Here is a 26144-nt window from a genome sequence, read left to right on the forward strand (position 1 = left end):
AACATAATAACAACTATTTGCAGATGACGAAGGTAAGTGAGACTCAGAGTTAGAAATGCATTACTCTAGATCAAACACCCAGGAATTGGCAGAGTCAGCATCTGAACACAGGTATTCTAATCCTGAATCAAGATTTTTCCATTCTCCCCGGCCATTTAGGAAGATACACAGCAGGCCCAGGGGGCATGGCAATCCTGGTGGACATGACCTGATTTGAGTTAGCTGCTCAGATGTTTGTCATTTCTGACCACTTCCCCTCTGGCTTGGGCCATGCCTTTCTTGGGAAAAGCCAAAGCCCAGCCAAGATCAGTAGCCATTCCAGCATGGGTGGAGGAGAGTGAGGTCACCCGTCCTCAGCTTGGGGTTTGCTTTGCCTTACTGCCTAGAGCCAATTCTTGATTTCCAGTGTGGGCTGAGGATCCAGTCAGTCAGAAGCCTAGCTCTGGGTCTACCTGTGTGGGTGCTGCTGATAGGGATGAGCTAGTGCTCTGGGGCGGCTGGGGCCCCTCCCCACTGCCCAGGCAGCCATGCTGGGGAGCTTGTGGAAATGCCTGCCACCTTCCCCTGCTGGGCTTGCCTGAGAGGTTCTGAGTGGCTGGAAGGGGAAAACAAGTGTCGATATGTTGGAGAATAGAGACAGAGCACCCTCAGGTGAGAAAAGGGGGCGAGGAGAGAGCATGTAAGAAGAGGAGGGGAGTCTGGGAAATAAGAGCAGGGCTTTTGCAGGTAGGTAAAAACTCCCAGGGGAGGAAGGAGGGTGCCTGAGGGGCTCTGCTCCATTCTACTGTGGCTTGTTGGCCCGCAGGCCTTCTACTAGGTAGGGGGTCGCGGACATTCCTGCTCCCCAGGGAGGCCTCAGTGCACGAGGATGCTCAGGTGGTGACCCGCAGCCCCGACCCTGGGATGGGGCACAGTGGAGGCTCCTCACACATGGAGTGTTGGTTGGTGTGACCAAGGCATTTGCCAAGGGAGAGAAGTGAGGAAGGCAGAGGTGCCTCCTCCCCCTCCCCTCCCGTCCCCTCCCTCCACTGCCCCTTCCCTTCTCTCCCCCCTCTTCTCTGGGAGGGGCGGGCCAGCGGCAGCGTCCCTCCGGGGGGGTTAGGCGGGCGCCAGCACTGGGCTGCTCAGGGCCCACCGGCCGGCAGGAAGCAGGGCAGAGGTCACTTGAACTCAGACCACAGGTCCCTGTTAAATACATCAGCTTTTAAATCAATCTTTGTTCAAAGTCCAGTGAGTTCCAAGACTAGAGCTCACCAGCAGAGAGAGAATTCCCTGGTGAACGGACCAGCTTTTCTTCTTCCCAGATCCAGGTAAGAGCTCACTGGGTCCCCCTGACTGAGGGCACCAGCCGCCCCGGCCTGAAACACCTTCTTTCTTTTCCCTTCTCCTTTTCCAAGCAGTGGCTGCCTGTCCAGGGCAGAAGGGAGGCTTATGGGGAAGGAGCCAGGGCCCTTTTGTGGTGGTGGTGGGGGTGTATTGTCCATACTCTGAGGTTCTCTCTGCTTGGGATGCCTGACTCTTGCAGCTTAGGGTCTGCTTCACAAAGGAATTGGTAAACCTCGGAAAAAACTTTCCCAGGTTTGCCTGGGGGTTTGGTGTGCAGCCAAAAGGGGGCGTGACAACAGACCTCACAGGTCACCAGGGGGATACTCCTCGGAGCTCCCCACTAGGCAAGGGCTTTGTGTATTAGAGATTTTCTTCTGGAAGCAGCCCTTCAAAGATAAAACCTAACTTAACGTTCCCACTGGATAATAAAAACAGGCATCTCCTCTTTTCATCACGTTATAGCACTAAGACATGAGGAAAAACCAGTGAGTTTCTAGGCTGGCTGAGTTTTAAAGCAACTGCCCCAGGCTCTACCCTTTGGAGTGTATAATTCTTTGGGTCTTGTGTGGGTCTGAAAATCTTTGTTTCTTTAACATTCCAGAGGATTCTGGTGTGCAGCCAGGTTTGGGAACCACTGGCCACTTCCTAAGCAGAAGAGTCTAAGGGACTTAAATGTGACTTCATATACGGGCTCTCCAGCCAAGGAGACCTCTGGGCTGGGCTGCTTCCTTCCTCCTCAGCTGTCCCTGCAGTGTTGCACCGAGGGGCTTGCTCTCAGTCCCATATGCAGAAGTCACAGGAGCTGGGTGTCTAGTCACCTGTAGTCACATGTTTTTCCTGCAGCAAATAACTCAGGGACTTTGAGTTTGTGTGTTATGACTAAGTAAATTGTTCTTATCTTGGACTCTTTTGTATGTTCTCTGCACCATAAACTATGAAGTTGCTGGTAATGATGTCTTGTGTTCATAGACCGCTAGCTAGACATCTGCTCCTCCAGGGGAAAGGACACGGGACTGGGGTGCACAGAGCCCGCGGCACGCTGTGGTTTGCTTGTTAATGACCCACCATTAGACAAGTCAGCCAACTGGAGCTCCAATTCCACCATCTATCAGCGAGGGCCTCTCTTTCCCCAGGGCTGTACTGAAAATAAAATTATAAATAGGACGTGTTTGAGGGGATTAAAAGCACAAATGTAAGGTACGTACATTTCCAGTGTGTGTGTCCAAAGGCTCTGTGGGAAGAAACAGGCTTGCAGTCAGTTGGGGCACCTTGTCCTGGTGTTTTCATCTCAATGAGCCTCTCTAGACTCACCTATAAATCAGGAGTTGGGACTAGATCACGGCTAACGTCCTCTTCAGCCCACCAAGTCTAAGGTGGAGCTCTAAGTATGAGGAACTTACTATCCTGCAGCTTGGAAGGCTGGCTCCTTCTCATCATTTGGGTATGAATCCAAATGTTACCCTCCCAGGAAGGGCTTTCCAAGCCAGCCTCCCCCTCCATCCCACCACCGTGTCTCCTTGTTCATAGCCTTTGTCACCAGAAGTCCTCTCGTGTACTTTGTACTTGTCATCCTTGCCAGACGTCAGGCTTCAGGAGAGCAGGGATCATGTCTTTCGTGTTACCTGCTATAATCCCACCTCTTAGGACGGCACTTGGCATAGAGTAGACGCTTAGATATTTAGCTAAGTGGAAGTTAGTGTGGCAGGGAGTGAGCTGCAAGAATAGAATCAGGGTGTTTTGATAAACTATTCTTAAGGAGCAGGTGCTTAAGAACTCATATTCTCAGATCATCTGAGGTCCTGGGTTGGATCATGTAGGGATGCACATCTCTGGTCACATCTTGGTTAAATGATTTTCATATTTGTTGCATAGGCGTTTGATGAGAGTAGCAAGTTCAACTAGACATGTTTCTTCAGGATCTCAGCAACTCCTGTCCTTGGCATTTTGTGAGGGACTGCCTCACGATTTCTTAATCTCATTGCTAAGTGATGAAGAGCATGGACATTGACACTGGGAAGCTGCACTGCAAGCAGACACATTCTTCTTCTCTGAGACTCTGTGTCCTCCTCCATCAGACGGGCACAATAGCACCTCATTGTAGTGTCCGGAGGACTAGGTGGGAGAATGCACGGAGGGCCTCGCACACTGTCGGTGCTACTGTTATGATGATCTTTTTTTTTTTTTTTAAAGATTTTATTCATTTGAGAGAGACAGAGAGAGCACAAGCAGGGGCAGAGGCAGGGGCAGGGGCAGAGGGAGAGGCAGGGGCAGGGGTAGAGGGAGAGGGAGAGGGAGAAGCAGACACCCCCTGAGCAGGGAGCCCGACCTGGGACTCATCCCAGGACCTGGAGTTCATGACGTGAACCGAAGGCAGACACTTAACCATCTGAGCCACCCAGGCGTCCTTGTTTGATGATCTTCAGACAGCTTTGCAATGGGCATGACCCCGGGGAAGGAAGGGGCCCAGGCAGTGGCAAGGAGTTTTGATAAATAGGAAGGATAGCCGCTAGGCAACTGGATGGCAGCTCTGCAGGGTTTGCTCTTGGTCTGAGGTGGCCTCCAGCTTCTGAGGCTCTAAGCCTCACGTGACATAAACACCGGAGCTCTCCTGTGATCTGTAGGACTGAGCCTAAGGTACTTCCCAGTCTCACCTGAACAGCTTCTCCCTTTCCACATATACCTCTTCTCCGGGCTTTCAGAACCATTCACCATTCCTGAACACACCTGTGCTCTTCCTTTTTCCTGGGCTGCCTTCCTCCTTCCAGTCTAACTACTTGTGCCCCTCACACAGCATACACCTCACGGTTGGGAGGCTGGGGAGATGGTGAAAAGAGCCTAGACTCAAGTGGGTTTGAATCCAGGCTCTGTGGCTTATCCAAATAGCCATGGGAAACCAACTTAACTTTTCAGAATCTTTTTTTTTTTTTTTCCACTTGTGGAATGGACCATTAAGATTAAATGTGAACTCCTGAAAGGTACCTAGGCTGGTGCTTGGCACTTAGTAGAAGCTCAATAAATATGTTTAACAATAGCAAGACATTTTCTTTTAAATATTCCAGCACCTATGCCATTGTTGGGTAATTATGTTTACAACTTTCCCCGATGCTCTACTGGGCTCTGCGAGGGCAGGACAGTGTCTAATCTGGGTAGGGCCTTGGGATCTGTCTGCCCCATGTAGGAACTAAATATAACTTGTAGATTATATAAATGACACTTGAAATTCAGACAATGGAGTGATGCCTTCAAACTGTGGTGGTCAGGAAAGGATTTGTGTTTAACTTAAAATTTGAACTGAGCTTTGAAAATGGGTAGGTTTTAAATTCATTCACTTGGAAGAATGGTTACTTAGGAGCTACTATGAATAAGTAATCAGAGAGGGGAAGGTACTCCAGGCAGAGAAGGTGGCATGAGCAAAGGGCAGGCTGGGTGTGGGTGACCACGCGTAGGCCAGTTGGGTATCTGCTGAGGAGCCTAGAGGAATGAGGTAGGGCTGGATTATGCTGAGCCTCACAGCCTGAGCAAGGAGTCTGGATTCTGCTTCTTGAATGATTCTTTTGTTTTTATTTATTTTTATTATTATTTTTTTTAGAGAGAGAGCAAGCGAGCAGGGGAGGGGCAGAAGGAGAGAGAGAATCTTAAGCAGGCTCCATGCTCAGTGTGGAGCCTGACACGGGGTTCAGTCCCACAACCCTGAGATCATGACTTGAGCCGAAATCAAGAATCACATGCTTAACTGACTGAGCTACCCAAGTGCCCCTTGAATGATTCTTTTAGAACCTGACATGATGAGGGCAAGATCTAAGGCAGTGAGTGGGAGAGCCTGGGGGCAGGAGGACTCTGGAACACACAAAAACAATGAGGGGATAGAAATGCAAGGTCAAAAGATCTTGTAGAACAAGATGCCAGTTTGAAGGGATAGCCCCTGTTCCATCCAACCCTCAGAATGGTTTGGCTATTTTCAGGTTTTATCAGCTTTACCAGCAGCAAAGGTATCCTCTCTGAGGGCGTCTTTGTTCCCACACAATATTGACTCCATCCTTCTCCCAGCTTGCAGAACTCTCAGGTAAGCAAGTCAAGTGTGAAAGACCTTGACCTCCAGCTGAGAGTCCTGCCCTATAGGACAAAGTATCATTCATGGTGCCTGGGGGCTGGGGGTAGTATTGAGCACCAGCGGGCCAAATGAACTTTAAGATAAGCAGATTCATTCCTTATCATCATAAATGAGAAATAAGAATTACTCACTGGGCCTGGGGTCACTCTTTTCCACATAATGCTCGGTGGAATGCACTTCATTAATTTCCCACATGTGAAATCTCTTGCTGGTTAAGACCAAATGGTAACTGTGACAATGGGAAAGTAAAGTTAGCAAATACATATCTTAGGGTCCCGCTTATCCTTCTGTTTTTGACACTAATTCTTTAAAATGAATACACTTGAGTGTTTGAATTTCCACAGGTCTTGCTTTTCCAATGAGGAATCCAGGTGGCCTTAAGTGTATTATCTGCAGCAGAGACATAGGATCTGCTCTAGGTGAAATGTTTCTGAAGAAAGATGAAATTGAATTGCCTTTACCTCCTCCTTGCTGGAGACATCTGGCAATACCAGCTGGGACATGATAGAGTTCCTCTGATGCTGTTGGAAGAACTGCGTGTCTGAGGCTCTGAGGCCGGCCTTGAAGGAAGGCGGACGTGCCAGGGCAGGCGGAGGCCTGGTCAGGGCCGATGGCTGTCGGCGATGCTTGGCCTGTCCACATGCTGACTTAATATCGCACCGTCTCCACCAACGGTGTTTTTCTGACAGAAGTCTGGTGTTCTGTCTGTCTCACTCATTACACAGACGCACGCCAGTGGTGAAGGAACATTCTCCGTGAGGGCGCGACGTGCCGATACGCCTGGCCAGGCTTCCTGGGAATGTTTCCTTCTCCTTGCTGAAGTTCCAGGGGTTTTATAGACCAGCAAGGAGTTCGGTGCAAAGTGAATGCCATTCAGGTTGAATGTTACCCTGGGCTCCCACCCTCTCTTCCCCTCAAGCCTTGATGAAACAGAAATAATTTCTTTATGGTACATCCTAGTTACACAAATAGCCGTCCACAGTCACAATTACCAGGGTTAAACATTATTCACCTGCTGTCTTGCTAAGTTATTGCTGTGTAGTTTTTCATGGCTCGGGTGTTGGTTACATAAGTGCCTTTTGAGGAGCGACTAAATGTTTTCTTTGTGGTCTGGTACTTACTTACTTTGGTTCCCGAGTATTAGGTAAGATAGTGCCGGGTCCATCGTGACTAGCGGTTGTAGGGGACCGTGTTTGAAGAATAATCCTGCTGCATCCTAGACAGAAGACAGTCCCCGGGGCCCCTTCTTTCCTGATGAAGTCATTGCACCTGGCTATCTGTCACGGGTGATAGCACCCTTCTGTTTCTCTGCCTCCAAACAGAACGCAGTTTCTCCTATACCCTTTCTTTAATCTTTTGGAAATTCAGTGATGGATGCTGCCTGGTAGGTGAGCCTGTTCACTTGTTCCTCCCTGGCTACCATGGTCCGTACCTGGAGCAGCTTTCCGTATAGAAGGTCATGCTTCCCTCATTCATCTCCACCCTTGTCTGTTGCTTGGTGCCGGCCCTGCTTACCTCGCGCGCACACCTGTTAGAGCTCGTCTGCTTCCGGCGGTGGCAGCCCCTGGCCCACTTAGTCTGCAAGTTTTGTAAAAGCTCCCTGGAAACTTACACTTCCCTGATATATGGTATTTGGTTCTATTTTTGTAATTCCTTGGCTTTCAGACTTACATGCTACTTCTGGGGTCCAAGAAATCGGAGTTCGTTACGTGAGTTTTATTTCATGAGGAACAAAATCTTCAGGACTGTCTTTCTGACGACGAACCCCCAGCTTTGGGCTGCCATGCAGCAGCTGATGCAGAATCACGGGCCTGATGATCAAGGTGCCCGCTTATCCCCGGCCCATCCCTTCTTGTCTGCTTCAGAGAGAAAGCCCGGAACGCTGCCAGAGTGTTCTCACAGAAAAGGGGTTCGCGTGGCATCGGGGCTCCCACTGGACAGGGAAGACGATGTGCGTGGCTCGCCTTCTGTGCCCCAGATACTGTGCTTAGATGCTTTACATGGTCTAACTTAGGTCCCCTTCACGGTGTCCATATGCATTTCCTATTCCAGAGGTATCTCTGTCTTCAGCTCAAAATTAACGACGTCACCCATGTTCTCACAGCTAGAAAGTGGTGACGCTGGGGTTAAAAACTGGGTTATCCCTAAAACTCTTGTTCTTACTGATATCCTTTACCCAGACTTGAATGATGTGGGAAGAAGGAAATAAAGATACCAATTCCGCTTCACATTAGCTACATACCTAGACATTTCTTTCAGACTTTTCTTGACTAGAAATTACTCTGTTCTACAGATCTTTTAAGATGACTTTTCCCGTGTCGACCCCTTAATTTTTGAAACGACTCCTTCCGCCCCTTCCTCCTTCTCCCCATTCATCCTGCTCAGCCAGCGCCCGACACTCTTCATCTCTCCAGCCCTACCCTCGGGCTCCTCTTACCCGCCAACTCACGTTGGTCTAACATTCCAGCTCTGCGCTCATTGTAAGTATAGCAATCCTCATCTCCGAGCCTTCTGTTTTTTGAACATGTCAAACCCCGACTTAGGATAAAAGTTACCACTTTCTCCTTCTAATCTTGATGGACACTGTGGTGAGAAAAAGCCACAAGAAGCCATCCTGACTGGTCTGCTATCAGTTAATGAGATTGGCCTATCTATCTAATGGGAAAAGAAAAATTAACCTAAGTTGTTTCTTAGAAAATTGTATTCAGTTTGTTGACTCATTGTAGTGAAACAATGCTGTGGCTATTGGAAGTCCTTTTTGGCCAGTGGTTATAAACTGCCAGCCCAGGAGCTCAATTCTGTTGAGTTTACACAGAGTTTCTTAAATATTTGAAATAGCTGTCAGCTTTTTACAGTGGGGACATCTTGCATAAATCTGGGTTTCCAGAGTCTCTTGAGAAATCGGCAGATCCGGCATTCCGGGTTCCTGTCCCCTCCCAGCAGCTGTCTTGGTGCCACACAGCAGGAACTCCACAGGCCTCTCCTGAGCAGCCCCAGCGATTTGTCAGTTTGAGCCCACCGGACATTTTGGTGCATAGCCTCAGAGTTCCCGATTTGTCTTACTCTGCAGGAGAGATCGGAGCTGAGGTAAGTGACCTCCTTTTCCTCTTTTTCTCATTTTTTATTTAACTTCTGCCCTAGTGGAAATATTCCATCCCATCGAGGTGAAATCCATTTCCTGTGCTCCCCGTATCCTCCCTTGATACGCCAACATGCTGCTCATTTTCTTCACAGTCAGAATAAAACCATCAGCCCTGCTTTCCCCTCAAGCTGCTATCCCAGTTCTCTCTGTCATCTGTTTCGAGATGTGTCTATATTCATTGCCTCTGTTCCCGTTCACTATCTTCTCAGGCCCTTCTCCGTCCTTGACTCCCATGTTCTAAGCTTAGTGACATGTTCGGTTTTCATTCGCTTTACCTCTTAACGTCATTTTGCATTGTTAATTACAATCTTGAAATGCTTCTTTTCGTTTTGACTACGCTGTAAAATCTTGGCCTTCTGATTATTCCTTCTCTGCTTCCTCTTCTGATTGCCTGGATATAGGATTACCCCAGGCCTTATCCTGGGCCCTCGTCCCTCCATGTTCCTACTCGGGTGCCTCCCCCAGTCCCTTGTCCCTGAGCTCCAGGCCCACGCTCCCATCTACCTGCAGGATGTTCTGCAAGTCCTCTGATTTAAGCCCATCTCAAACTTTGCCGTCACGTTTGTCACGATGACATCATCTTTTAATGGTATCACTTTTCTGTTAGTCACCAAGGCATGAGCTTGGTTTTCTCTGACGCCTTCCCTTGGCAACAGCCAGTCCAAGTGGAAGGTGCATTCGTCTCCCTGCTGCTATAATCAGAATACCACAGACTGGGCGGTGGAATGTGTGTGGGCCTAAGCAGCAGCAATTTATTTCTTCCCAGTTCTAGAGGCTGGAAGTCCAAGATTAAGATGCCGGCAGGGTTGGTTTCTTTTGAGGCCTCTCTCCTTGGCTTGCGGATGGCCACCTTCTTGCTGTGTGCTCACATGGCCTTTCTCTGGGTGCACGCACTCCTGGTGTCTCTTCATCATCTTACAAGGATTCCTGGATTGCTTCCCCTCCCTGTGACCTTATTTAACCTTCATTATCTCTTTGTAAAGCCCAATCTCCAAATATAGTCACCTTGAGGGTTAAGACTTCAACACAGGAATTTTGGGAGGGACCCTTCAGTCCACACAGAAGGGGAGTCTAGGGCTTAAAGGAGGAGAGCTATCAGAGTTGGGCGGCAGGAAAAACTGAGCTAAGGTCATAAATCCAAGTAACCATGGCCTTTATGGAGCAGCAGAGAGAATGGGAAGACGACTGCAGAAGGAGAGTATACTCGTTGCTCAGAACGGAGAGGAGCCTAAAGCACAGCCGAGTTCAGACTGAGCGGTGGCTTCAGGAGACCGTACCGCGCATGGGCCGCTCAGTGCGGCGGAGGCCCCTCCCCACAGCGCAGGGCCCGCAGCAAGCCGCCTGGGGGCGAGGCCAGCGGAGGCTGGGGACGGGGACAGGGGCCCCTGACAGCGGCCGTACCTCCTGCTCACTGGTCACAGCGAGTGTAAGTAAGTGTTTTGGACATCTGTGTTATGGAAACTGCCCCGTCTGTGGCCACCTCCGCATGGAGAAATCGGAGGGGACGGGATCGAAGAGTCGATAGCATCTGTCCTCGCGGTAGTTGCTCGCCACCGGCCCGTCGGCCCTGTTCTCGCAGCCTCCATCCTAGGGCAGGGCCTTACTGCTTGTGAGGAGGGTTATGACGGCAGCCTCTCACCTGGCCTTCCCACGGGGCATCTTTGCTCCGGTTCATCCCACCTGCGATTCTTGGAGCCCAGCTCCGATCCTGTCATCCCTCTGCTTGTAAGCGTCGAGCTCCTTGGGCTGGCCTTTACAGCCTAATGTGTCACCATGACAGAAGGACATGTTGGCTGTCCCTCAGTCACGTTGAGTTCTTAACTCTTCTTTGACCATACCCGGGAACATTCCCACTTCCACACCTGATGTTTACGTTATTCTCTGTTTAGAATGTTCTCTTCCTACTTCCATACCTGCTGAAATCCTACCTGTCTGTTGTCAAGGTCTACATCAAGTGCTACCTAATCCATGGAGCTTTCCTGAGCTTGTCCCCTGTTGTAGGTCTTATGGCATTTATACTCTGTTCGTAGTGGGAGCTATTTTTGTATTAAAACTTTTCCTTCACCCCTATTCAACTATGCCTTTGAGAATAGAGCTGGTTTTTAACTTTATCCCATCGACCACTTAAGAGTGTTTTGCATTTAAGTGTGAGGCAAACATTGGTGGCATGGACTAATGAAATCAGGTTTGGGGTCCTAGGTCTTTTTGATGTTCAGGAGAAAGTTGAAGGACCTTTGTTCATGATCCTAAATAGACTTCACCCACTCCAATATGCTAACTGAAGAAACTAAGGAGGGGAAGAGGTTGGTAGGGAGCAAGAAACTGTGAGGTAGAGTGGGCAAGCACCACTCTTCCTCAGGGGCTCACGGGATGACTGGTAGCATCACAAGATGACTGGTAGGGCCTCAGACAAGAATGGAACTTGAGACTCCACCTACAGGGTGATGGGGGAGGAGGCATGGCCTCTGCTTTTAAGATGGTTAGATTTAGGGGCCGGGGAGTGGCCCCACACGCTTAATTCATAGAACAAAGAGCACATGGGAACTGTTCAAGGTTGTTTTCATCTGCTTGATTCTGTTTGTCTGGCTCGGACCTGGGACTTGCAGAGGGAGGCACAAGGCCCAGACTAAAGGTGGCCCCACACTCCTATACTGTTGGCCAGGGCATTGGCTATAGTCAGAGCTGGATCCCAAAGACCGCAGAGTGTGGCAAGGGCCTCCCCTAACCTAGCTGCCCCCTTGGTTTCTCATGTTGAGTAAAGGTGAGCTTAAGGGGGCTGTTAATAGTTCACCCAACCTTGACATTCTCTCTGACCCATGAAGGTGTTATCCCAAGACTGAGGAGAGGAAACAGGAGTTAGAAGCAGCAAGGGGTGGTTTTAAGCACTAGTTTCTTAAGCTAGTGGGGATGGTTTTCAAAATGTGCATGTTCAGGTTTCAAGCTGGGAGATTGAGTCAGTAGATCTGAGGTGAGGCGTAAGCATCTGTTTTTATTTTTTATTAGAGAGAGACACAGCGAGAGAGGGAACACAAACAGGGGGAGTGAGAGAGGGAGAAGCAGGCTTCCCGCTGAGCAGGGAGCCCGATGCGGGGCTCGATCCCAGGACCCCGGGATCGTGACCTGAGCCGAAGGCAGACGCCTAACGACTGAGCCACCCAGGCGCCCCTATTTTTACAAATCTCTATAGGTAATTCTGGGGGCCGGTGGGGGCCAAAAAATCAAATCTGTAAGGTGATGGTGAGGGTTCAGTGAGGTTCTCTATCAGGCCTGACACGTAGTGAGTTTTCAAATGGCAGCGTGATTTATTATTGCTGGCGTCACCTGAAGGTCTGTCGATTTCTGCTGTTTCAGTTAAGTATATCTGTTCACTCAGATGAAACCAGATGGCGCCTTTGGGCATAAGTGGACAACTCCCAGGATTGAGGAGATGAATGAAAATCCTACAATTCTTGCTTTATTTACTTTTCTAGGAGCTGTCCTTTCTTTTTCCTCAGAATTTGATCTCTCCTGACTGTGTTTTATCTGATCTTTAGTAACTTCAGGATTCTTTTACCAAATAATACCTGGAAGCTCACAGGTGTTAGACAAACTCTGTTTTGGAATAGGGGATGTTTCAGTGACTTTTGTATTGAGAAATGCTTTGTGTTTTTATCGGGCTCCCACTGACCTTCAGACTTTCAAATATTTTTAGATCATGGATTTTTGATGAGCTGAATGGCTTTAAGATCCCTTCACTCCCACCCCTGTTTCCTATACTGGGTAGGCTTATGAGCATTCGTGCCTATGATAGTTTTTTTGTTTTGTTTTGTTTTTTTTAAGTAGGCTCCATGCCCAGTGTGGAGCCCAGCACAGGGCTTGAACTCACGACCCTGAGATCAAGACCTGAGCTGGGATCAAGAATCAGATGCTCAACCGACTGAGCCACCCCGGCACCCCTTTATGATAGTTTTTAATTAGAAATTTCCACATATGTGGGGTGCCTGGGTTGCTCAGTCGGTTGAGCATCTGACTTCGGCTCAGGTCACGGGATCCCAGGGCCCTGCAATCTCGGGATCGAGCCCCGCCCCGCATCTGGCTCCCTGCTCAGCGGGAGGTCTGCTTCTCCCTCTGCCCCTCATACCACTCATGCTCTCTCTCTCGCACTCTCTCTCTCTCAAATAAATAAATAAAATCTTTTTTTTAAAAAGAAATTTCCACATATAACTATTATCTTAGAACAGAGAATGGTCTATTTTTTTATTTTTATTTTTTCTTGAAGTATAGTTATTGACGCAGTGTTTTTTTGTTTTAAAGATTTTATTTATTTATTTGACAGAGAGAGACACAGCGAGAGAGGGAACACAAGCAGGGGGGGTGGGAGAGGGAGAAGCACGCTTCCCGCCAAGCAGGGAGTCTGACGCGGGACTCGATCCCAGGACCCTGGGATCATGACCTGAGCCGAAGGCAGACACTTAACGACTGAGCCACCCAGGCGCCCCTGTTGACACAGTGTTACATTAGTTCAGGTGTACAACTTAGCGAGTGGACAACTGTGTTGTGCTATGCTCAAGTGTAGCCACCGTCTGTCACCGTACAGTACCATCGACTGTATTCTCTGCGCTGTACCTTTCATCCCCATGACTGCAAGCCTGTCTCTCCCACTCTCTTTCACCCCTTTTGCCCATCCCCCACCCCCTTCATTCTGGCAACTATCGGTTTGTTCTCTGTATTTATGGGTCTGTGTCTGCTTTATTCGTTCCTTTTTTAGATTTCACATACAACTGAAATCATACAGTATTTGTCTTTCTCTGATTTATTTCACTTAGCATTATACCCTCTGGGCCCATTCATGTTATTGCTAATGGCAAGATCTCATTCTTTTTTATGGCTGAGTAATATATATATATATTTATATTTGCTACTGGCCATTCTGACAGGTGTAATATGATACACCTTGTGGTTTTGATTTGCATTTCCCTGATGATTAGTGATGTTGAGCAGCTTTTCATGTATCCCTTTGGGAAATGTTTATTGAGGTCCTCTGCCCAGTTTTAACAATCAGATTGGTTTTTTTTGGCAGAACAGAGAACTTTTTGATGTGCAAGGTGACAGGGCAGGCACACTTCCCTATAAGTCCCACAGGCACCGGGATCAGCTGAATGGAGTCTCACTGCTTCCTTGGCTAGCCCTGCTGAGGAAAGTCCTGCAGCTTCCAGCCCCAAACGCACAAATGGAGGGGAAAATGAGATGACTTCTTAGCCTCAGCCAACAGCTGAACTTTCCTGGCTTTTTGGGTCTTGTTGATGTAGGTCATGCTCCTCTCTGGAATAGCTCCCGGTTCAGACTTCTGCTCTGTGTGCAGGCTGCTGGTGAGGGGTTTGACTAGGGATCAGAGATGGGCCCGTGTCGATGGCTGCCTGGGAGCTGAGAAGCCTTGACCTGCCTTGGGCTCAAAAGAGTCTCTGGGTGCCCCCAGCTATTTCTATCCTGTGGAAAATAGCCCAGTGGCTTCAATTCTTTCTTCTCTGGCCCCATGCAGAAGTCCTAGCCACTCTCCTCTGTCGTCATTGCCTCACCTTCCCGACTTCTAAAGTGTGCCAGACGTTCCTTCTTGACCATGGGCATATTATTCTCTTTCCTGGTAGCAATAATCTAATTCTTTTGGAAGAAGGTAGTCTCTGAAGGTATGATTAATAATTAAGATTGATTAAAAAAAAATCTCTGGCTCTCCGCCCTGACCGCCAGCCAGCACTTTGTTCTCTTTCCCACAGGCAAGCAACTTTGTTGCCAAGAGTTGACTTTCTTGCCAGAACTCAGCAGGGGTTATAGCTTTCTTTCATTTCCAGTATTTTACTTTGGCTATCTGAACTGGGGAATAAAGCCTGCTGAAGATTTAACGGACTCCAGCACTGGATGACTGCTGGTACCGTGTTATAGAAATCCATATGCCTTCTCTAGTTAAATACCTGCCCACCATAGGGGTCTGATCTGGATTTTCTCAGGAAGCAGAAGATGGGGATGGGGGTGAAGAAACCGGAATGAGCGTCCTTAAATACAAAGATCCTTCCTCTTAGGCCCTGTGTTCCAGAGTCCCAGGCATCCTCATCACGGAGCAGTGATAATCTTGCTAAAGTCATGGATCCCAACCCTGACTTAGGGGCCAGAGTAACACCAGATGAACCCAGGTCTGGAGCTAGACCAGAGCCCAGCCCTTTGGCTCCTAGTTGAATTGTCACTTGGCAAAATGGCAAAGGAAACGGTTTTAGGGCTCCAAGGGTCCCATGGAAGTCCCGGCTTTTGGGGCATCGATCTGCTTTTCTCTGTTGCTATGGTTGAAGGTGTTCAGTATTTCATCAGTGTGGCATGGGCACCAGCGTCAGTGGCTGCTTTGTGGGGAGGGGCTGACGTGGGGGCAGGAGGCCGGAGGGGGCTCAGAGCCATTTCTCAGCCAGTGCCTGAGGCTTCAAAGACACAAGTGCAGATCTGAGTGATTGCCGTCTGGTTGGTTGAGAACTTTCACCAAATAAAAAAACAACTTGGGATTTTGCCAAGAAATAGAGCTTTGTCTTTCCTTGTGTGTCTCTTGAGACCTAGGAAGGTGATGCCTCTTACCCCTTCCCTAAACATGGGACTGGTCTGGCTGGCAAGGAGGTTTCACTTTCTATCTTTGCAGACCTTCAGAGAAAGCGATTATGATCCCGTGGCTGACACCCAGGGTGTGAGATGGCTGAATTTTGGGGGTGGGTGCCTTAGAAATGAGCATGCATATGTTGACCACAGACCGTCTCATCTTTTGACGAAAACACAGCATTGAATGGCCTTTATTTTGATTATTAGGACATGTTGCGGATTTTGTGGGCTTTGGTTGAAGTTTCTCTATAATTACCTCCAAATTTCAGAGGGCTTTGGTTTTTTCCAGTTTTTAGTCCTACGAAATTGAAAGTTGAGAGGGATCTAGAGGTGAGTTTGGATATAGATGTGGGTTTGAGCTGGAAAATGGAACTGATACATGCAGGCCAGATGCTCAGCAGAAAGGAAAATAAAGGTTCAGGCAGCCCAGGTGCCTGAATGTGAGGAAGCCCCCCTCTGGTGGTGCCCAGTTCCCCCCAGTACCCTTCTTCCCCGTCTCCTCCCAAAGTGGTGTCTTTCTGGCAGCAGGTCATGCTCCGAGAGCTGCTAATTTCCCCCAGGGGTGGCCGCTGACCACACGATTGTGGCTCCACTTTTCTCTTCTCTGGGGACGCAGTGGGGAGGGCTCAGGCCCTGGGCCCTTGGCGAGAGATCACTTGAAACGGTGTCTATTTGTTTGTTTCCTCGACTGCTTAGTCATTCGTGCCGCTGGGGGCGTGGCTGCCGACTGCTGAGTGGCCAAGCTGTCGGGCAGTGGGAGCCTTTCTGCCCTGTTTGTACTGGGTGTCTCTGTGGGCGTGAAGGCCAGAGATGGCTATCTGGAATCGCTACGTTGTGGCTGCTAGGGGGCCTGGAGGACTTCGCTGTCTCTCCTCCACCGCACCCTCCACGCCCTCGGCGCTCCTCTGTTCCTGTCCCGCCAGGAGGGAAGGGACAGAAGGTTTAGTCTCTGATTTACTGGTAGGGAACTCAGGCCTCTGCCTTGCACCAGCCATTCTGGCTTCCATTCTGATTCTCCTGTGAAAGAAAATGCTTCAGCCAAGAGGGATGGATGACACTGGCAGGAGCCTTCCCCGTAGGAACTGGGTGCCCAAGCCCCAGCCGGTGCTTTTCGCACTTGTCCTTTCTTCTGTGGCCCAGGACCTCGCTCCTGGCAGTGGGGCAAAAGGAAGGGCAGGATGGATGGAAGCAGAAGCTGCTTCAGGCGGGAGAAGTGGGACCCGGCCCCAGGAGTCCTTTCTCTGGGGGGCATCCCTACTCTGCTCTGACGAGAACTTCAGGGTCCTGGTCAACCACTTTTCTATCTCCTCTCCAATAGATCAGGCCAGCTCTGAGGGCTGGTGTCTCAGTTTCCACTTGTTTGACATCTTCCTGATCCGGTCCTACCTCACCTGACTCCCACTAGTCCTTCAGGTCATATAGGAAAGTCATTTTCCCAGGAAGCCATTCTTAACTCTGTCCGTCCCATTCCCTACTCCCAACGCCCTTTGTTATATTCTGCCTTATCACTCTGTTCTTGCCTAGCATATCACTCACTATGTGTTGTTGTAAAAATACATTCTCCCCGATATGAGAGGCAAAGGATAGGTCACAGATTTATCCTCAAGGCCTAGTCCTTGAGGACTAAGGAGGCTCTTCAAATATTTGAATGAAGGTGGGCTTAGATTTTCTTAAAATTTTTAGGTCAGGTATTTAAACCTACTTTCTTTAGATCAGGGGACAAAGAGGAATTTAGTTTTGGAGCTATTGAAACTGAAAAATCTGTGTCCAGGACCCAGCCAAATACATGGGTCTGAAACTCAAGTAAAAAGATCATCCTTGGGAAATAGACTTGGAAATTATTAGCAAGTCCTGGAAGGTGGCCTCCTACACCCCCAGTGTTGCTACAGTCTAGATTTGGCATGGTTAGAAGAACAGGATCATGGGAGAGGGAGGACAAGGGTTCTCTCTCCAAGCAGATTTTCTTTCCCATGGGTTTATCCATTTGTTTTTCATCACAGAAATGGCTTCCACCTTCCATCCACGAGAATGTGAGCTGTCCAAACAAGAAGGGCAAAGCTATGGCTTCTTCCTGCGAATCGAGAAGGACACTGCTGGCCACCTGGTCCGGGTAGTTGAGAAGGGTAGCCCAGCGGAGAAGGCGGGCCTCCAGGATGGAGACCGAGTTCTTAGGATCAATGGTGTCTTTGTGGACAAGGAAGAGCATATGCAGGTGAATGGGACATCTGGGGTTCTTCTTCTAGGATCTCTTTGGCCTCCACATCTCTGCTGATAAGTTTTTGGGGTCAGCGGAGATTTCCCAGCTGCCACTGGCAAGGCAGACCCCTTTATGGCTATACCTTCTGCCCACTAATCAAGTCCCCTCCAATTAACTGGGAACTGTAAAATTATTCCTAGATTGAATAGTGTCAGAGCCAATAGGCATCAGGTTTGCTATATGCCAGGAACTATGCTAGGCAATTTCATATTCATTATTTTGTTGAACCCTCATCACAACCCATGAGGTCACATATCACCATTTCACAGAAGAGGGCTCAAAGGCTCAGAGAACTTCGCTTGCTGATGTGTTCATGCAGTGAACACATGGGAGGGCCTGACCTTACCCCAATTCTGCCTACCTCCTGGTGGATGCTCCTTTCACTACGCCATGCTATTTCCATTAGCCCAGCTAGGATTCGGCCACACTCTGGGTTCCAACACTGCTAGAGCCCCGCCCCCTCCATTCTGTACCTGGATCTTAGGAGGGATGGGGTCTAGATGGCTGGAGCACCACCTGCTGACTTTTTGGGCTTCAGGGGTCAGCATTCAAGAATCTCTAGATCCAGTGAATGAGCCAGATGGTGAGCATCCCCTATGGTGGCTGATAAGGTTCTTGGTTAGTTATCTTTTTTTTCCTCCTAGGTTGTAGATCTGGTCAGAAAGAGTGGGAATTCAGTGACTTTACTAGTCTTGGATGGAGATTCCTATGAGAAAGCAATGAAAAAGCAGGTAGACTTGAAAGAGTTGGGTCAAAGTCAGAAAGAGCCGAGTGTGAATGATAAGAAACTGCCTGCTGTGGTGAACGAAGGAGCACAGACTCGGACTCAGCCACGGCTCTGCTACCTGGTGAAGGAGGGGAACAGTTATGGCTTCTCTCTGAAAACTGTCCAAGGTGAGTCGAGGGTGGAATTTCCAGAAGAAAGATATTGTTATTGGTTACTGACTTCTTTGACAAACTTTTCAGATGCTATGGCTATCCAATTGCAGCTTCTCCCTCCATCCCTCCTTCCCTCCCTGGCCCTTCCCTTGCTTTGACAGTTGTGCAATGAAGGATCAAAACACTGGACCCAGCACAGGGTGGGGAGGGCCACTGGTCACTCTTGTCCCCCAGTGTTTGTTAGGCTGAGCCTTGGAGGCCAGAGGGTTAGAGGGCTGATGCTTCTTTGTTATTCTTTCCTAGCTGCCTTAGGGTGAGGGTGGAAGGGAGAAGGGGGAATAAAAGGCAAGAAAAAAGAGATTCTTTATAAGAGCTACTTTTGAAGAAGGATGATATCTTTACACTTCTGAGTGCCCAGGTGATCATTTATTCAACAAATTCTTGAGCACCTGTTGATGGGCCAGACCCTGTTACAGTTGCCGCAGATGCTACTCTACTAATCATCCCCCCCCAACCCCGTGACATTGAAATAGGACCTTCAGCTGTGGCCTAGCCTCCATGGCTCTAAGGTGCGTCCATCAGCAAGTACTAGAAGCTCTGTTTCTAGAATTTCAGAGATGCAGGCTGGCTTTTGCTCAGTTGGTCATGGTTCTGTGATGGTGTCTCTGGGATTTAGGTTAGAGCCATAGAGGCTATATAAGCCTTTTGGTTCTACCTTGAATGTTGCTCCTCCCATGTTCTTCCTGCTACTGGAGGAGGGCTGGTCATAATTGGGTAAGTAATAAATAGCAGACCAATAGTAAACATAAAATTGTTTCCAAGGCTTATTTAACCTATAGTAAGTGACATAAAGTAGCTGTAAGAGGTATTTCTCAAGTTTGTCCATTATTAAACATAATGGCGCAGGTGGTCAAGGGAAGCTTGGCATTTCTTAGAAGTCCATTATCAGCAAAATGGTGAAAAAATTATCATAATTCAGATTTTATTCATTTGACTCTTGTGCTAATGTACATAATAAATGGTTTAAATTAGCTTTATGAAGAAGATGTTTTCTTGATGACAAATATATAACAAGGTAATGGGAGAAATTTTAAGGCAGCAGTTTATACTGTTATTCCTTACAAATGATTTATTTTGTCATTGTGAAGCTACCCTTTGCCTAGGTTGAAATATTAATATCTTGAAAGAATTGACAGCATTTCTATAAGAAGCACCTAAATCGCATCATCTACTAATCTAGACTGACTGTACATGTGTATACATCCCTGCCCTTCTGTGCCTCTGTCCTCTTAAGCCTGCATGAGCGAGATTTAGTGACTTCATTGGTATGTGATGGTTGGTGATGGTACTAATTAAAGAAGACAGAATGGAACAGATGCCTTCTAATTCCACAAAGGCGAAGAACAGGAGTAAGATACAATGATGCAGCATGGGCATGGCTTGGTGCTTTCTGGTTCAAGAGGCCACTGCCCTCTGAGATTCCTTCCTTGCATTCAGTTGGGCTCAGAAATTCTATTCAGATCAATAGAAACCAACCGAATAATGTCTGTGTCAAGCTTTGTGCTAGGAGCTATAACTTTAATTCTGGGATCAGAAGCCCAAGTCTATTTGAGTTAGCTTTAAAACTGGAAGTTGTAATTTTACGTTATTGGGAGAAAACCCTTTATAGTTGGACTTTCTGTGTAATGGAGTTGTAATGCTTGTCCACACCCTTGCAGGTAAAAAGGGAGTGTACATGACAGATATAACGCCTCAAGGTGTGGCTATGAAAGCTGGTGTCCTGGCTGGTGATCACTTGATTGAAGTGAACGGAGAGAATGTCGAAGATGCCAGCCATGAGGAAGTGGTTGCCAAGGTATAGCCCAGAGGGCTACTTTTCTTACCTTTCACTCTGTTCTTATTGGAAGTGACAGGAAGACACGAATAGTAGTTTATGATGGGAGGAATATAATGATGAGAAGTTAACGAACCCTTTGTATTAAGAGGGAACAGACTCACTAGTGGTGTCAGCAGTGTTAACATAGGGTTTTGGAATAAGGCCTTTGCTAGTTTCAGGTTTTCGGAGAAAAGCATTCTAAAGAATCATTAACTTTAGTTTTTGGATCTTATTTGTACCTGATTGGGAGCCCCCTCTGAATTTATAACAAAGTCGGTTTTACTAAAATGTTTTAATACAAGCTGGCAGATAACCAATGTGGTGAGGGATACAAAGCTACACATGGGGAGTGTTGGAAGACCCGTTACCCCAAATCTTACATCCCAGCACAGTTCCATGACACATGGATAACACTCTGAGGTTTTCCTTTGAGGTCATATGGAACCTTGAAAACTGACCAACTTTATCTTTTCTTGGTAGAATAATTTTTCAAAATAGACCTTAACTTGATTTTCCAAACTCCTTTTCTAGACTTAAGTACCTCACTTAAGTACGCTTCTGGGTTTTCTGAATTCTAGCTCTCACGTGGGTTCAGTTAGCATCTGTGTGGGTGAGGGCATACACAACTGTGGACGTGGAGATAGTGTTAACTCTTATTGATGGTAGGTGGGAGTATCATAGTTTAAACTTGGGCCTTACATTCCATCTTTTCTATCGAATCTAGAGACTGTGTGCCTCTAGGAAGAAACTTCCCTGCTTCCCAGCATTGTTCTTGGAGATGGCTGTCAGTCTTACCTGTGTGTGCTGTTGCAGGTGAAGAAATCCGGAAGCCGAGTCGTGTTCCTGCTGGTGGACAAGGAGACTGACAAGCTCCATGCTGAGCAGAAGATAAAATTCAAGAGAGAAACAGCCAGTTTGAAATTGCTACCCCACCAGCCCCGGGTTGTGGAGATGAAGAAGGGAAGCAATGGCTATGGTTTCTATCTAAGGGCAGGCCCAGAACAGAAAGGTAAGGCATTGGAAGAACAGACCTGGTGGTGTAACCATCTAATTCTTCACCCACTCTGACTCCAGAGTTCTGTTAGGCCCCCGAGTCCCTACCAGCTGCATGAGGGGACAGTGAGAGACTAGAGAGCATGGCTGGGTCATTTTCCATGGGGGCCATCATGGGCATCTCAAGGTTTCCTTAGCAGAATGATAAGGCAGAATTTTGGATCTGGGCAGTAGTATGCTGTAAATTTGCTCTCTGGAAAAAAAAAATGCCCTAATTTGTAGCATTTGTTGATTTTTTTTGTTTATTTTTTTGTGGTGTAAATACTCCAAATATACCTGATTTCAAGCCACGAATGTGCTGTCACAGAATGCAAAGTTGAGAAGTCTTGAACAGAAATGGTTCTCACAAGCTGTTGTGAGCCAACTCCAATACACCACTGGATCTGAGTCAGGGGTGTGGGTCGGGATCTGGGAAACAAATAGAATCCGGAATCTTTCTGATTCCTTATAACTCAACAAGGAAAGAACTAAGGTCCTTATAGGGAAGCTGAATATATAAAGGAATGCAGACTCAGGCAAACTGTTGTTCTAGACATTGCTATTTTCTTTTCATTATGTATATTTATGTTAATTCATCAAATATTAATTTGATTCATATTATATAAAAACATCCTCAGGGCCTTATAGAATATCAAGTGAATCAAACAGGAATTCTTCAGTCAAGGAGCCCACTATTTAGTAGAGGAAATACACACATATGTCCATAACTGAAGGTGGATGGTGAGGGGCACCTTAATGTGGGGTAGAGTAGTATTGGAATTCAAGATTGGAGCAGTTTTTTTTTTTACTAAAAAAGTACTGGAAGGCCTCATGGTAGAGATAGCAGCTGAGCTCAGGCTTTGTAGTGTGAATAAAATTTGGACAAGTAGACGGTATGGGGACAACGAAGGCCATTCCATGAGGATAGGATTGTGTGAACAAAGCAGGGAAACATGGGTGCCATTTGATTGGCATCTAATGCGTGGCACAGAAAACGACGTTAGAAAGGTAGGTTGGAAAGAGATGATGAGGGCCTTCAATGCCAAGTTGAAGAGTTTGGACTTGGCTCTGTAGTTGATGGGGAGTGAAAAATTTTTTCAACAGTGTGAGAGGAAAAAATTAAGCCTACAGCATCTTGGGGCTTTATATATCTCAATTACTCCTAATAATTCTGCAAGAAGAATTTCTGAAATTGAGGGCAGGGAGAAGATACAGTAATTATTATAAGGACAAATAGTTGTGGCTTAACTAGGATCAAATTCAGGTCTTGTTCAGTTCTAAAGCCCTCACTTGTGCCGTTGTACCCAGGAATGACTTGGTCAGACCTTGCATCAAGATGAATCTGAAGGCAGATCTGTAGTGGAGAAGGTAAGGATTAGGGGCAGGGAGAGCAGTTGGTGAGGTGTTGTAGTCGTTAGGTAGAATTTAAGGCAGGAACTAATACCACATGCACTTTGGGTAGAAGAAGTGGGGCCAGAGAAGAGATGTGTCAAATATTAAGGTAGCATCAAATGACCTAGCAGTTGATTAGAATATGGGGAGTGGATACTGAGGAAGAATTGATGCTAAATATCAGTGACTGGGGTGATGGTGCTGCCATGGTCAGGTGACAAGGGGAGGAGCTTTGGGATGTGGGAGATGGGCAGAGATGACTTTTGGTTTGAATGTGTTACATTTGAGGGACCTATGGGCTATCTAGTTGGAGATGCCCAGCAGCTAGCTGGAAAAGTGAAACTGGAGCTTGTTAAAATAGTGGGAGGGACAAAAAAAAGTGTGAGAGATCTAAAGGCATCTGGTGAAGACAGTTCAAGTCAGGAGAGGAAGGGTAAAGGCGCATCCTTGAGGCAAGCACACACAAACACGTTCACAGTTGAATACACCCAATTGCTACTAAAATGCCAGCATGTGTTTCCTAGGCTCTGAGTTCTTTGGTTTTGTTCTTCTTTCTTCTTCCTGACCCATTTTAATGGCTTAGCTTCTTCATAAGATGTATGGGTACATGGATGCTCACTGACTTCCTGGGAACTTGCTGACTCTTAATGCTTAGCATGCTATTTTGTCAAGATTGAGTCTCAGACACTTTGGTAACAACCGGATTCTTTTCTTTAAGATCCTTTCATCAGTAATGGCTGAATTTGTTCCTGGAGTAAGTTGTGGGCAGGGAATGAGGCTGGATAGGGTGCTTATCGTCTTCCTTGGGTGCCAGTGGGAGGGGCAGTCGTATGCAGCGTGCCTTTTAAATTTATGTTATCAGAGCCTTTGGCTTCAGCAGAAATTCGACAGCTTAATTTAGGGGCCTTTCTGATAATTTTATTTAATTTTGGGGGAGGGTAGGTCAAGTCATCAAGGACATAGATTCCGGAAGTCCAGCAGAGGAGGCTGGCTTGAAGAACAATGACCTGTTAGTCGCTGTCAACGGCGAGTCTGTGGAATCCCTGGATCATGACAGTGTGGTAGAAATGATTAGAAAGGGCGGAGATCAGACTTCGCTGCTGGTGGTGGACAAAGAGACGGACAACATGTATAGACTGGTAAATAATTTAAGGCCGCATATTCATGCATTAAGGTTGGGTCCATTCACTCAAGTCCTCACACTGTGGCTAAGTTACCACTTTGATTTTCAAACTGGAAGGGCATAACAATCATCATTAAGGCTGCGCTGAAGTTCAAACTGGTAGTGATAAGAGAATGCCAAGTGATTGGTACATGAGTTTTAAGTCCTTAGATTCAAAATTTTGAAAGAATTTGCAAATGTAACTATAGAATTACTTTTGGTAATCTGAGAAAAATCTATGAACAGTAGCCTAGAAATAGGCAGATGTAGCCCTACCTTTCCCAAATAGGAAACAACCAGATTTTAAAACTATAGACCAATTAATTCCATTAACCCCACATAAAAGCCTAGAAAGGATTATTAAACAGCTTCTAAGCCCTTAGCAAGGAATTAGAAACACAAATTCACCAAGACTAACCTTAGTGTCAAACTAACCATATTTGCTCTCAGCTTTTAATCACAACAGGCGTTATCTGCATGTTTTGTTTTTAAATAATCTTTTAATTTTATCACAAGAACTGAGGTGTTCAGTCTAGCTTAACAGACATTTGGGGGCCTTCTGCCGATACCATCTGCCTCACTACGTGATAGTCACAAAGATGAACAAAGATGGACTTGTTCCAGGTGATATACAATAATGGAAGCATCCAAAGGTGCATAAATAATACAGAGGGAGGAATATGGTAGGGGGTGGTATTAGCCCCTTTTTATAGATTAGCAATTTCTTAGTCTCTCTAAACTTCATTTTTTAAAAAGTCACCCAACTCAGCCTGTATTTGAACCCAAGTTCTTAATTCATTATACCATATACCCTCTCAGCACATTTTGATTAGCAATTTTAAGGTACTGTGTAAAGAAAATTAAAGAGTGAACTGGATGATAGAACAATTAATGGGTTTTTAGCTAGTTGTACAACCATACCTGAAGAATAATCGATACTGGAACAATGTCAGTCTGAATAGATGTCTCCAGTGGTATGCTTCTTATCCTAAGCTAGTTTATTACCACATTTGGATGGAGACATGGAAAACATTTAATATACTTAAGTCATACAGATGGCTTAATGTGTTGATGGGTAATTAATTTACTAGAGATTATAATATTCAAAATATCCAGTCAGGATAGAAAGAAGAATAAAAACTAGTAAGTTTAAGTTTAAACAGGAATAAATTTCAGGTACTAAACTAACTTAAAATGAAATTGTATGAATACCAAATGGTGAGACCTGATTTGAGGACTACAAAAAAAGACCAGAAACCTGATGATACTCTAAGTAGCTGCCCCCACCCCCAAAAAGGCAATTTAAAGTTACCTTAACTGACACTTGGCCTTCGGAGATGACAGTACTACTGTACTGAGTTGTTCAGACCATACTTGAAATGACCAGTAATGTAATCTTGGGCAAGTCACCCTCCCTGTGCTTGCCTTCTTAGTTGTAAGATGGGGATAGCTACTGTGAAGGGTTATATGAGGTAATATTTAGAACATTCAGAATAATGCCTGGCACATAGAAATGTTGTTTGTTAAGTCAACACCGTGTGCAGTTCTGAGAACATGACTATAAGAAGGCCAGTGTCAAGAAAGGTAATCAGGGCAGAGGTTTGGGAAATCACCATGTGAATATTTAGTTTGAATAAGCATAGGCTTTGGGGAAGAAAGGAGAACATCTTCAAGAATTTGAAAGGCTAAATGGTAACTATGTAAGGTGATAGATATGTTAATTACCTTGATTGTGGTGATCACTTCACAATGTGTCTGTGTATCAAATAATACTATGCACCTTGAATATATACAATTTGTCACTTACACTTTAATAAAGCTGGAAAAAACATGAAGGAAACATTGACAAACTTGAAAGTAGAAATAGACAGTTCTACCATAATAGTTGGGAGATTTCAATATCCCATTCTCTATCATGGATAGAGCCACCAGTCAGAAGATAAGGAACCCAAGGACTTGAACAAAAGAAACCAACTAGATCTAACAGAAATACAGAGCACTCTACCCAACAACAGAACACATTCTTCTCAAGGGCACATAGGACATTCTCCAGGATAGACCATATGTTAGACCACAGATTAAGTCACAAGAGCCAAAAGATGGAATCAACCCAAGTGTCCACTGTCAAATGAATGGATTTAAAGATGTAAATATAGTGTGTGTATGTGTGTGTGTGTGTATGTTCTTCATATGTATATATATATGTATATATATATAATATAAACATACATATATATAAAATATACACACATATATAAATATACACATATATACACACATATATATAAAAGAATTCAGAAGGCTATTACATGCAAGAAGTCCTTATTTTTGAGGTGTTCTATGGGGCATAGCTTAATC

General features: G+C 46.4%; 1 protein-coding gene across 2 annotated transcripts in view; it reads left to right on the plus strand.

Annotated features, from left to right (window-relative positions):
- Positions 1 to 1230: 1230 nt before the first annotated feature.
- Positions 1231 to 26144, plus strand: part of PDZK1 (PDZ domain containing 1) — a 37568-nt gene continuing 12654 nt past the window's right edge. The window contains exons 1-6 of one of the 2 annotated variants that reach the window (XM_032419985.1): positions 1231 to 1310; positions 17189 to 17400; positions 18090 to 18339; positions 20043 to 20179; positions 21014 to 21209; positions 23567 to 23763. In XM_032419985.1, coding sequence (XP_032275876.1) covers positions 17191 to 17400; positions 18090 to 18339; positions 20043 to 20179; positions 21014 to 21209; positions 23567 to 23763 — 990 coding nt within the window. In that variant the 5' untranslated portion in view covers positions 1231 to 1310; positions 17189 to 17190. Of the gene's footprint in view, positions 1311 to 17188; positions 17401 to 18089; positions 18340 to 20042; positions 20180 to 21013; positions 21210 to 23566; positions 23764 to 26144 lie in introns of those variants that run through there. The other variant, XM_032419993.1, reaches the window with a different exon arrangement.

Source organism: Phoca vitulina, unplaced genomic scaffold, assembly GCF_004348235.1.
Source record: "Phoca vitulina isolate PV1807 unplaced genomic scaffold, GSC_HSeal_1.0 scaffold2, whole genome shotgun sequence".
Taxonomy (NCBI): domain Eukaryota; kingdom Metazoa; phylum Chordata; class Mammalia; order Carnivora; family Phocidae; genus Phoca; species Phoca vitulina.